We start from the raw sequence: 13258 nt of genomic DNA, 5'->3' as shown, positions 1-13258 counted from the left end.
TTTTTATTATTATTATTATTGCGTACAGTGTCGTGTGGAATGATATCTGTCTCGACTCGTGACGACATGACTAGTTACAGTACCGGACAAATGAATTCGGACAAAGACATTTTTCGTCGTATTTGTTGTTACGGTGATATTACCGAAGTTTTGTCTTCCGGAGTGTTTACTATTATTCCGACGAAAGCTTTCATAAAAGTTGCACGGAGCTACCTATGTATCATAAAATATAAAATAAGCTTCGTCTGTATACAGCTAGACAAAAGTATTCGGACGTTTCTCATTCGCAACCATATATTGTAATCTGACACAAAAACTTCACGAGAACATTATATTATATCTTTATTTCATCCACTCTTGGATGATACAACGTAAAAATTCACCAAAAATTTTAAAGAAAATATCATATACGGCTCAAAATGGAGCGCCATCATCCATAGTTTCTCGATGTGTGGACATCCCCAAATAGACGGTACATTGAACAGAATAAACAATTTGTTCGAAGAGGACATTTAGAAAATATAATATCGAGTGTGGTCCACCTAAGAAAACAACAATTACACAAGACAGGCGCTGATTATTTAATGAAACGTCAATAGTATCCTTAATTCAAATAATACAGGAAACGGTTTTTGTCCGAAGACATTTGTCCAGTACTGTTGTACATCGAATGTATAATACAATGTTCAGTTCGACGATCGTACGTACAAGCGTGTTGTGCTCGTAGAGACGGGGGGAAATGGTGAACGGATAACGATCTTTTTCGTTTCATGCGGGATATTATTCGTGACCTCTGAGCAACGACGTTATCTGTTTCTTGGTTTCATAACTTGGTAGTCGTGTTCGTTTTTTTTCAGAGATATTACCCAGTACATAGTCTCGAAAAAGTATGGTTCCTCGTGTTCCCTCAACGATTCTAGATTTAAATAGACCACGGAGACGCTGCTTGTTTTCTTAACGCTGGAACAACCAGAAACGTCGACACGACGGATTGGAAGTTTCTTATTTTACAATCAGTGAAATCGTAATGGTGATTTTGTCGGAATTTATGTTGATTTATAATTTATTGTACATTGTACTGTAGTCTATTATATTGTATTATATATTATACATATCGATATAAATACTGTACAATTTAGTTTAACAAACTGGCAATTCTAGTGTAAAATGTAGATTATACATCAACAGTTCCAGGAAAACAATCGTCCACGTTTGTTGCTGTAGGAATTTCGCGTTTGGAATTCTAGGCAACGTTTTCGTGACTCATGATTTTCAACTAATTGAAATTTTCCTGTTCTTGTGTTTCATTCACGAGTTAAGTTTTCTTTACACGTTTGTTTGCTTAAGCTTCCGTTGTTATTCAATTTGAAGGATGTTAACACGTGGTGTAGTAAAAATATTAATAAAATAAACGTAGAACAAGTAGTGACGATGCAAACGTTGGTGAATCGAAATTGGACGCGTTTTATTTTGTTAACTGGAAAATCGTTGAATGATCGTTGGAAATATGAAACTGTCGGCGTTTGACCTACATTCGAAGTTCTTGAATTCGATTGATGGGTATCCTTCAAGCATAGAGCAGAAGTTAGATTGGCTTTTCAGCTCCGTATGAAAACGTGTGTTTAACCTGCCACGCGCCTCAAAATTATTACTGCAATTTGATGCTGATGGATTATAATATGTCAAGGTTTTATAAATTAAACGATAACTCTCTTTTGTTCTCCGAGTTTTCCCATAGAAAATGATTGACAGTTAATTGTTTTTACTACATATTTCTGATCATCGTTAAGTTCAAAAAGTTATCATTAAACTTACGAATTTTTGTTCTTACTAAACTTTAACTATCATTCACGAAATTTTCCCTGTCTGTATGAAAAGTTGTTTCCGACTGAATCCAGTATTTATGAATGAGGAACAGGCGGTTCTTTTACTTCAATGCATACAAAGGATATCGTACACATTACCATGAGCCTGACCCCTTTATGTTAAGCGTATACCCATTGTATTCATTTGTCGATAGCACACGATTGACTAATTACACCACGTTTCACAGTTGGCACAGCGTAACGCAGTCCCGAAATAAATCAGTGACATGTTTCTCGTTTGTATCGAAGTAAACGCCCACAGTATCACTGTTAAATGTTGATTGTGTTCATGGAAATCGTAAAAATTCATTTCATAAAGAAAATTTCAACAAATACGATCACAAAACATAATGTATTTTTGAATATTTTAAAACTTTTAAAGGCATAATAGTAAGCATTAAGACACACGAATGAATGGTTTTCAATATCTCATTATTAATGCAGAGAGTTTTAACGGACAATATTGAAATTAGTAACGATACGCGCTAATGGAGCCTATAGACATGCAAATATTAGCGTACTCATTCATGTACAGTTATTCATTCAACAATTTGCAATTACTTCTCATGTATATACCTATTTTTCGAGCTTATTTCCGAAAAGACATAAATATTCACATTAACGTTTACAATCCGGGCGATAGAAGGCAATATAGATTTGTCTGTTAAACAAACTTACGTAACTGCAAATAATTGCGTGGACTTACGGAAATTAAAAATTACAAGTTCCAGTAATATTAACTCGGGCACGTGAGTTTGTTACACGATATGACTTTACTCAGAATGTCGAGAAAGTTGCAAAAGTCCAGGACACTTCTACAGGATCAATTCTGTACATAAAAATACATATTTCAGCTTACGGTGGGCGTTTAGTACGAAATAATGTAACGTAATAAAAAGTGTACCTGCATATGTACATCAACAATGGAACAACCAGGAGAACAAAGAAAATAACAAATTGTGATACAAAACGTCGTTAGTGATTGAACGAAGACTATGATCAAATTGAATATTTAAACTTTTAGCAACCATAAGTACTGTGAATATGATATGAAATTACTGAGTGTATACCATGTGGAATATTATCTGGATATCAACGGTTTACTATCATTGTAACTACATTCGTCAGAGATGAAATATCAATAGAGAGGTATGTTTTTCAGAGAAGAAATATTTTTGAAAGTCACATCACAGTTCAGTTGCTTTTCACCTTTCGCATTATGTTTATCGGTAGACGGATTTTACGCATTTACAGTGCAAATTATTATAAATATTAACCCTTAACTGCATACGACTCGTCTAAGGGACGAATAATCTGAGAACGACTACTGTATAACAGTTTTAATAACCAACTGAATGGTATTTTTCATTATCATTTTCGAAATAGTGTGCCTTTTACTGTCAATTGAAGGTATTCAAACGTTAGAGGTTCTGAAATTCTCCGCTAGGTTGCTATAGTGACAGAGAAATTCAAATTTTTAGACAAGTGGTCTGTAATTAAGGGTTAATAAACTTCAATATGGTGTTTATTTACTTTGGGACCTGATAGAATCTTTAATACAGTAAACAAATTTTTCTTTGTTTTTGGTATCCGTAAATGAACCTTTAAAGATCGATATTTGCATAGACATCTGCAATCTATTTGTTAGTAATAATAAAATGAAGTATTGTCATACCTTTCTCCTTAGATATCCAAACTGAAAATAGGTAACTGTTTATTACTAACCAGACTATGAATGTTTATATAAACTCTGTCATTTTAAGCTCTTTTTACCGCACTTTGTGTACTTAAAGAATAAGATAAAGAATTTATTAAACCACGATTAGGATTTTCATTTCATTGCGTATTGTAATAATCAAATTTTTATCTGTACTTTTACCCATCATTAAACCGTTCTTCCGATTCTGTCGAAAACATATAATTATTGTTCTCTAAGCCCTAAGCTTTCACGATCTATATACGAACAATGCTTGAAACGTTCGAAGAAAATTGATATCCATTGAAGATTAAACCGTTTCGATTACCATTGATTACGGGGGACAATATATAATTTTTAATTGAAACCTATTTTTGCAGTCCTCCCTCATAACACGAGGCCTTGCACGCCACTGATTAAGCAAAACTTTACATCGCGTACTCCGAAGTCGCCATTTTTCTTCTGATACCATTTTCGAACTATACAATTGCTTATCCATAAAAGGTATAAATATTTATGCGTATAATATATATAAATACTCATAGCAGACATGCGTAAAAGATGTGCTACCAAACGCATTGAAACCTAAGTTTGGGTACTTTCATCTTAATTTTTAGTTTTATTTTATCATAATCCCCGTAAAAACATCTATATCCACCTAATTCTTTATGAAAATGTCATTTTCTGTAATTAAATAAAAAACGATTAACTTCTCAGTATCAACTGCAGTTCCACAAGGCTTGTGTTAAAAAAAGACATTCTTATGACGTTTCTTTTTCAATAATTTACCGTGGACCTTGCGATTTTTTGGTAGCAATCAAAAATTGAAGCTTTTAAGAATATGTTCTGTTAAATTTTCATTTAATCTATAATTATTAAAATTTTACGTGAGCCACCTTAAGAGTTTGGGTGGCAAGTTTAGCGTCCAGAGACGGTCAACGTTTTTGAAGAAACGACCACTGAGAGGGTGATATATCTGCTTCAAAAATACAGCGTTAGCCATAAACCTGACCAACCCTAAAGTTTGTGTGTTTTAGTAACCCAATCTTGTCATTCGATACCCTCGAGCACGACGTTAATAAAATACTTCTGGCTCTTTTATTCCGGAAGGAAGCTTACGAAACCGTTAATTTGTGTAAAATATTCCAATCTTTTTTGTTTATTCCTTGGAACCCCATAGCTGAAAGTAGCGTACAGCCCTAAGTGCGTGGGACACAATGGGCCCCCGATGATCGAGTACTACTGGTTTAAGAGTCGGCCACTTTATGGTTAACGCTATATCTTTGAAGCAGCTATACCTAAAGTCCACTATAGCTCGGAGAGGCACTATAACGGGGAAGAATTCATGTATTGGGGAAAATTACCGGACGTGATTGCATTGTGATTTATAGTCACAGTCACCTTGACCGTCGTCGATGGACGTGCCCCTTTTTCCAGCGCCGCCAACCCTCGAGGGTGCACCGTCGTCTCTTAGTGATACAGTAGATGTCGCGAGGCCTGCACGTGTTCCGTCGGCCACGGTCGCGTGTCCACGTGAACGAAATGCGCCGAAAAGCCGAGCCACGTCCAGGGCCCACAGGATACGACGATCGGCGCGCAGAAATCTGGTGCACCCGAGGCCCAATGAACAGTTTCGGCAACGGGTCACCGAGTTCCGTATAACGATGACGGAACGGGACCGAAACGACGAGGACGATGACGATGTGGTGTGCGCGATCGGTACGAGTATGTTCATCGATTTCCATTCGCACCTACTGGGTGGCGGCCCACGAAAGGTGATCTGTAGTAGACTGCAGATTTTTATGCAAAATAAATGTTTCTAAAGTAATTTATAAAGACAAAAGCAATTGTAGAATTTTATTTTCCCTCTTAAGCATCTTATTGGGTTCAGAATAAGATAGAAAGCTCGTTGGATACGATGAAAGTTTTGTTCTTTATTGTATTTCACAAAGCTCTATAGGCTCTAAATGCATAAAATCCGCAGTCTAGTGATCAGATTATCTTATTGCTAGCTCTTTTCGATCGAACATTCTGTTGGGTATAACATGATTGAAGGATAGTTTTAAGATGATTGTACCAAATTTTTTGTCAACTCCTTTTTTCCAGATTTCAAGATCACCATCAGTTTTTTTTATAGATAAATCTGTCATTTTTTTAGGCCCATTTTTTGGATACTGAGACGAATTTGGCAAGCATTATAACCAATGTTGGTTCTTCTTCTAGACCAGAGGAATATTAGGGAAATATCATTTACCTTAATTGAAACGATGTTTGAAATGGTGTCCGCATCAGTTGCAATACACTCGCATAAAGGGTTAAGAAATGACTGTTTAGTTGTATTTATTGACGTCTGTATATATGGTTAGGCATCCAAAAAATTTTTCGATCGAACAGCTAGGCAGTAGAATAATTAAGCTGATTGTGTTTCGTGGTACACCCTGTATAATAACCACCGACGATAAATGTATAATATAGGCTGCTTAAGAAATGGTGGTATATAGCACGCATAAGAAGTGATTGCTACATGGAAAAATAAGTCGAAAATGTGGAATAACATTTTTTTTTGTACGGTGCATTGTTTTCAAGATAATCGAATTTAAATGTTTGCCGGATGATACGCGTGCAAACTGAATAGGATTTGGTTGACGCGTCTGCTTATTGCAAACCGTTTCTACTTATTTTCAGCACGAACACATACATAGGGTAAATGTCCCAATTACTGCCGGTGTCCCTTTATTTATGTCACTTAATAAAAAAGACACGTACAAAGAACTGTATACATAACATATTTCCGAAAAATTATTTCTATGCTTCAGATAAATTGCATAAAATCCGTAGTCTGGTTATAACACTTTCATTATCGTTATTAAAAGTGTACTAACCAGTAATTTTGATCGCTTTGGTAGTTCTACCGTTAACTCACGTAGTTACAAAACTTTTGAGCTTCCGTAAATTCTCGTATATTGGCACCGACATATAGACAATTTTCTACTTTCATTTGTTTGCGGTCGTGTAGACCAGATTTTTCTCTTTCAAGAACAGGGAAAGAAGAGACGGATCATTAAAAATTCTTTAGAGTTTATCGTAACGGAGATGGAACGAACCGGAAATCCATATGTTGGATTCATAATATTGGGTTCACAAAAGGTTTCCAATAAGGTGATCATTGTTAACATTTTATTCTAAATTTCGTGACATTTAATGATTACGATTCAACACTAAAACTACCGGTGATAAATGTACATTTATTTCCACCGAATTCTATAGAAATTATTCAAATTTATAAATTAACTACTTTCTTTATTTTCATATTGCAATGGAGGATCCGAAATATCTGAGAAACTGCATCGTTGCAAACATTTGAATCATCGTTATAATAATGTACTAACCAATCATTCCCCGACTGCTGTGGTAGTTCTAGTGTTAAATGTAGAAATGTGAAAACCTTTGGAAAGAAAATCTTCGAGTTTATTTTTTAATAAGAAGGTATTGTCCTTTCCGAGAGGTTTTTATCGTCACGGGTTCCTGTAAATATGAAATTTTCTGCGCGTGTAGTATTCTTGCTTAATTTAATTTGATCGGAAAAATGGTCCAAACTGGCAAATAATTTATGGATTTGAATTTTGAATTTTGCATAAGGAAGTCTATTCGGTTATTGTAATTGAAACGACGACTGTATGTTTTGAAATATACCAGTACATGCATAAAATAATAATCAATCCGGTGTAGTATGCTCAAGGCAATCAATAACTCTGTTATAACGACTAAGGAAATGAAACAGACATAAAACACACACACACACACAGATTGAGAGAGCAACGTTCTCGGTTAAAGAGAATTTGTCAGAAGTAAAAAATAGTTATCTCCTTTTATCGCTAATGACAATTATACATAGTGGAAAATTGCACGTAGTACATATCACGCTATAGATAACGAGTTCAAAAAAATGAACTTACTATGAAGCGATGCTAAATGGAAGAATGAACTACGGAATGAAATATAGAATTAACATTTCGAATCCGATTCTTTCGAAATAGTGCATTCGAATTTCAAGAAAGGTACAATGATAAAAATATTATTGAAACACTTATTGGCATTCGCAACACAGAAAGAATTTCTAACGATGTTTTCATAAAAATTGAGAAGAAATTTCGAGAATAAGAATTCCGTGGATTCTTCATAATGTTCTTTCTAATATAATTATCTCCACAGTATAATTATATTAGAAAGAATAATATGAAAAATCCACGGAATTCTTATTCTCGAAATTTCTTCTCAATTTTTATTAAAACTTCGTTACAAGTTTTTTATAAACAAAAATAAATTAATCAATTTCCTCGAAGAGCAAACACTGTAACGCAACAAGAGAATACATTAGTATGAAATTCCGAATATTTTATGACTAGCTATTTTAATTTATTGCTTGTAGACACGCCTACAACAGTTTCGGAAGAACTTTCTCCCGAACATAAACCGGTGGTGGAGATAAAAAAATCTGTGAAATCAATAGCTGTCCAAACTATAATCGGTCTACCATTACGACTGAGGCTGTTGCCGTCTGTCAAAGATATCGTCGAGGATGACAACGTAAATTCCGCCGATGCGAAAAAATCTTTGAAAATATGGAAGCATATCAGATTTTTAGGAAGACTGTCGCTTTCGTTATTCGGTAAGCACCTAGCCCAAAAATGAAAGCTAATTTTTAGTGATCTTTTTTGCGAAAATGAGGAAGGAAATGGAAAATCTATTAGAACACATTCATTGTACGTATTTTCAGGTACACGGAAGAATTTTGTTTAGAACAAAATGACGACGCTAAGGGCCTCAGCCTGAGGCTAATTCACGTTGGCTGATTTTAACTGTGCGCCTAATCGACATGCAGGATAACTTGAAAACGATTTTACCTAGAACAAAAAGTGAAAAATTGTCATTGCTGCGTAACATTTACTAAAGAAATACATGTAATAAATAATATTTTGCGATATATTAAAAACATTCGTTGCTATGGATATTTTTATACAACAATTTTTTGGTTGAAAACGATACCTTTTTGTCAAATATCAGATTTCTAAAAAATCCCTAGATATTTCTTCAGTAAATGTCACGTAGAAAATAAAAAGATTTCGCTTTTTGTTCTAGATCAAACCGTTTTCAAGTTATCCTACAAGTTGATTAACACCAGTGTCGTAATTTTGTTCTAAAAAAAATTCTTCCACCTATCTGAAGATATGTACAATAAATACCTTTTAATAGATTTTCCAGTTTTCTTTCTTTTTTTTTAATCCCTCCAACCTAACCCACAGCATCCTCCCCGAAACTGTGTAAACATGACTTCAGGGAGGATGACCGGTCACAGATTTGCACTCCCGGTTTAGTAACGCCGTTCCACCCTTCCCGAGGGTGGAAAGACGTCCCGCGCTGTCCCTTTCAGTCGCCTCTTGCGACAAGCAGGGAAGACTGCCGGTGTATTCTAATCCCACCCAGCAGGGACAGAAAAAGGTCTGGGGTATCCCAGGGTCAGAAATAATCTAATGTAGAAACTATATTACAATTCGCCTGGTAGTACCGGCGGTCCGTATCTTTAATAACTATTGCCATCGAAATATTAAAATACGCGAATAAATAAATAAATTAAATAAATTAATTAATTAACTAGAATATACCTCTAACTGGGTAATTCTAAGCTATGACGTCAGGCAAGAAAAGAAAAAGTAAGTTAACATGTCCTTTACACTGTGAAGTGACCGATGTTGTTTTTCACCTGTCGTAAGGCCTCAAAGTAGCCTAAACCCCTCAAAAACAACGTTAAAACATTCGAACAACGTTGTCAATATTTAGTTCACTGGCAGTTAAATCTTTCACTGGAGGGAACCTTTTGCTAAACGTGTCGTATGAATCGCAGGATTGACGTGGTTGCTCACCATTTGGGCGATCGTCGGCGCGGTTGTGTTCTGCGCGATCGAGGGGCCACGCGAGCGTGAGCAAGTCGTCACGCTGAAACACATGCAGAAAAGTCTTGCTGTCGGTTTGGCAACGGAACTGAGACAAATACGAACCGAGAAGGAGGAGGACGTCGAGCCCCTGTGGGCTGACAAGGTACATGAATACGTAGCGAAACACGAAGAAGTCCTACTGATGGCCGTTAGCGCTGGATACGGCGAGAATGGAAACAGTGGACAACTTTGGACATTTCCCGGCTGTATACTCTTCTCTATCTCGCTTCTCACTACACTAGGTATTATTGAACTTACTTTCGAGCCCGCAAAAAAAAAAAAACCACCGAATCGAACAAATGTGACCACTTGTCGCTGGAGTTTACTGAAGACATTTAAGTTGAAAAAATGAAAGTTGATATTATAGAGACACGGTGGCCAAACCACGGCTGGCGTGTAGAGCAAATCGTCGATGAGTGTTCGGAGGCTTCTTGACACTGACTTTTAATCAGGATACGCTGACTTTTTAATCAGGTTTAGTTTATGAAATATTTAATGTTCAGTGTAGGGGAGCCTCCAAACACTGATCGAACATTTACTGTACTTGTACAATATTTTTGCCAACTAGGCACATGCTGCAAACACCAATGTAATATGATATTTTCATTAGTTTGCTGACTTTACTGTGCAGTGTGATATACACACAGATTGTAAACGTAATTTACAATTTAAGGGGTGAGACTACTGTGATGTTTTTTCAAACACGTTTTGTGCAAAAAGTAAAAATGATATTAACTTGTGGGTTGGTACTATATTTTTAGTATTATTATTAAGAAATAAAATCAATTGTAAAATCGTGGAAAAGCTAAATATATCAATGGTGTACATGATTGTGCAGTGTAGGAGTATCTGAAACAAAAATTCGACAATTTAGTATAAATTACAATGCAATCTTTAAGTGAGACGATTGATTAAACTTCGCTACCTCGGAAATTCCGATTTCTTTGAAACTCCGCAGGTTTCTAGAGGACCTTCAGCGGAAGCATCGGGATCGGGTAATGTTTTGTTTTTTTCTGATATTCGGTTCTTCAGGGTGAAACTACCCCTTAAATGTTAATGTATTGTTTTCCTATTTTCCTGTAAGTATATCTTAAAATCTATCCTATAGTATATATCAATAAACTGTAATAATACAAATTTAATAGCTTCTTATTCTCTATAAAAGTGTAATAAAATTGTTAAATATTTGTTTTCTAAAAAATAAAATATATAAATAAACAAACTTTTAATAATTTCATTATTCAGCTTTATAGAGCACAAAAAACCATAAAATTTTACACTTGAACAGTTTTTTGGTATCTACTATACACGGTTTTCAAAATATAGGAACACAAAAATAAAAAAACACACATTGACATTTAAAGGATGATTTCACCCTGACGAACCGAATATCAGCAGAAATGAAAAATTGACCGATGTTTCTATCGAGGTCCCTCATAAATCTGCGGAGTTTAAAAGAAATCCGAATTGTCGGGGAACCGAAGTTTCATTGTTAGTGGTACACCCTAAAATTGAGTATACTCGAGGTAATCTGAAGGTACAAAAATATTTCCTCCATCTACCAAGTCGTATCTTCAGCTTGTCCACAAACCAATCCTGAAATGTTTCGTAATATGATTTCATCATTTAATTACGTCCGTTCAATTTACAGGTTTCGGTGCCCCGGTTCCACGCACCACAGCCGGCCGGATAATAACTGTTATTTTCGCAGCGATCGGTATACCTGCGCATTTTCTTCTAGTCATGAATTTTGGTCTGATACTGGCTTTACGGTTGCAGAGATATGCTATATCCAGAATACACACTGACTACAACGAAGAGGAGAGGAAATATTTGGCACCGGTACCAAAATGGGTGAAAGTGGTACCCTTCGTTTGTGTAGGTAATTACTATTTTACACAGAATATTTTTTTTGGACAACACATTTACACGTGTTTCTTTATATATGCATACACGTAACTCCACTTGCGCCATAAAAAACTTCAATAAATGGTGTAGAAATAATTATTTCGAGAGAATACACATCACTGATCTAGGCGTAACGTTTCCCGCTATCACAACACAGTTTGTTGAACGTTGAACGAACTCATGCTCGAGTAAAGTCGATTCCGTGATCGCAGAAGAATTCTTCACGACACGATACGAACCGCATGGAAAATCTTCCCCGACTGAAAGGTTTCAATCGGTGTACCACTATAAAAATCGGTACCCTTAGAATGACCCTCACCCAGGCTCAGATATTTTTTTGGTTGGTCCTCGGGGGGATTAGATACGTCAATTCGTTATGTCTTGTCTACCTGCTATATACATATACATATGTATACGTGACTGGGAACATTTGTACCTGGATGCAGCTATCATAAAAATTCCGGTGAATACAGGTAGCCTGGCCCTTCCTCTACGACGCAATCATGTCCAATCTCCGTTAATTCTTTATAATTGTCTGACATCTTCCCACTAATTTGATTTTTTATCTTTCCTTCAAAACAATTTCTCAGTTGACATTAATAAACCTCTTTGGTAAATTTGTACAATTTCGGTTGCGTTCAAGTAATCCGTGAATAGCGATAAAATCCCAAATCCCTGTTCGGAAAGGATGTGATTCTACATATAAAAATAAGTCGAATTTCATCTAACACGTATGTATTTGTGTTCTAATTATAATTATTTCACATTCTAGCCACTTATTACCTGTTGGGAATTCTGGGCTTCGGAGTAGCCAGATCCAGGCCATTTGCAGCGAGTGTTCTATTTCCTCTAGATTTTACAACTGCCGGAGGTCTATCAACCATAATGGGTTACGTACGGATACTGTACGGTCTTTATCTAGAAGGTGCAGTTGCAATTACAGCCGTTGCCGTTGCTGTGTTGCGTGTCTCAGCCACACAGAACTTAACTCATATCGGTCTAAAATACGGTTTACTGATCGAAGCTTAACTATATTTGTATCATATTAATTCTTCTGTTAACATATCAATTCTTCTGTTCTTGGCATACTCTGTAATAAAGAACTACAAACAAATTTAGTTTCACTTAAATCAACTCTTGTGTAATTATACCGAATGTATTCGTAATTTTTTATTGTGGTCGCATATTTACTAATATTTAGTAATTTAAAGTAATATTGATAAGTAATACCTAAAGATTCCAAAAGATCAACACAGTGATTATAAGCCAAAGAAAGAGCTAACACAATTATTACACATTCTTCACATGTACAATTTCATCAAAGGAAAAACTAATAATTGTATATTTGTATAAAAGAAAGTCACCTAATTTTCTCTATTTATTTAGAGGTCAGGGTTTCGAACCCACATTGAAGAAACATATGTAGACGGGACACATGTAACGTTAGGCACGTGTAAACACGCATACGTGTATATACTTAAATACGTATACGTGAAACACAGATCCCCAGCCTATTTATTATGTTCAGTATCGCCTTGAAATAAAGGAAAATAAGACATACAAAAGCCATGTGAAGGTTTGATATAAACTGGTGAATTGTCCGCTGAACACTGTTGAATAAGAATTATGATTATATGTATGGCATCAATGTTCTTCTCTGTTAATTAGCCTGCATAAAATGAATTGAAACGAATGAAAGAAACAATTGTCCTTGTATTGCATTACAGAAAATCTGATATGATTAAATTATTATCATCTTGTCAGATATGACAAGTGGACACACTTATAGTAACAAT

The 13258-nt window shown here is 35.5% G+C and overlaps 1 protein-coding gene across 1 annotated transcript; it reads left to right on the top strand.

Moving 5' to 3' along the window:
* The first annotated feature begins 2806 nt into the window (after positions 1–2806).
* On the top strand, positions 2807–12524 carry LOC107188128 (TWiK family of potassium channels protein 7-like). Its single transcript, XM_015576378.1, has 6 exons — positions 2807–3014; positions 4953–5280; positions 7991–8230; positions 9464–9796; positions 11206–11436; positions 12235–12524. Exons 2-6 carry the CDS (start codon positions 4977–4979, stop codon positions 12489–12491), a joined length of 1365 nt encoding a protein of 454 aa, XP_015431864.1. The 5' UTR covers positions 2807–3014; positions 4953–4976; the 3' UTR covers positions 12492–12524.
* The last annotated feature ends 734 nt before the right edge of the window (positions 12525–13258 follow it).

The sequence above is a fragment of the Dufourea novaeangliae genome, unplaced genomic scaffold (assembly GCF_001272555.1).
Source record: "Dufourea novaeangliae isolate 0120121106 unplaced genomic scaffold, ASM127255v1 scaffold115, whole genome shotgun sequence".
NCBI classification, from domain to species: Eukaryota; Metazoa; Arthropoda; class Insecta; order Hymenoptera; family Halictidae; genus Dufourea; species Dufourea novaeangliae.
The sequence above is the reverse complement of the archived record's forward strand: the minus strand, read 5'-3'. Positions and strand labels throughout refer to the sequence as shown.

Excerpts from the sequence above, each read along its gene's own strand:
- LOC107188128 (XM_015576378.1), top strand. The coding sequence starts at position 4,977 with ATGGACGTGCCCCTTTTTCCAGCGCCGCCAACCCTCGAGGGTGCACCG. Across the intron at positions 8,231-9,463 it reads ACTGTCGCTTTCGTTATTCG|GATTGACGTGGTTGCTCACC; the intron begins GTAAGCACCTAG and ends TATGAATCGCAG. Across the intron at positions 11,437-12,234 it reads GGTACCCTTCGTTTGTGTAG|CCACTTATTACCTGTTGGGA; the intron begins GTAATTACTATT and ends TTCACATTCTAG.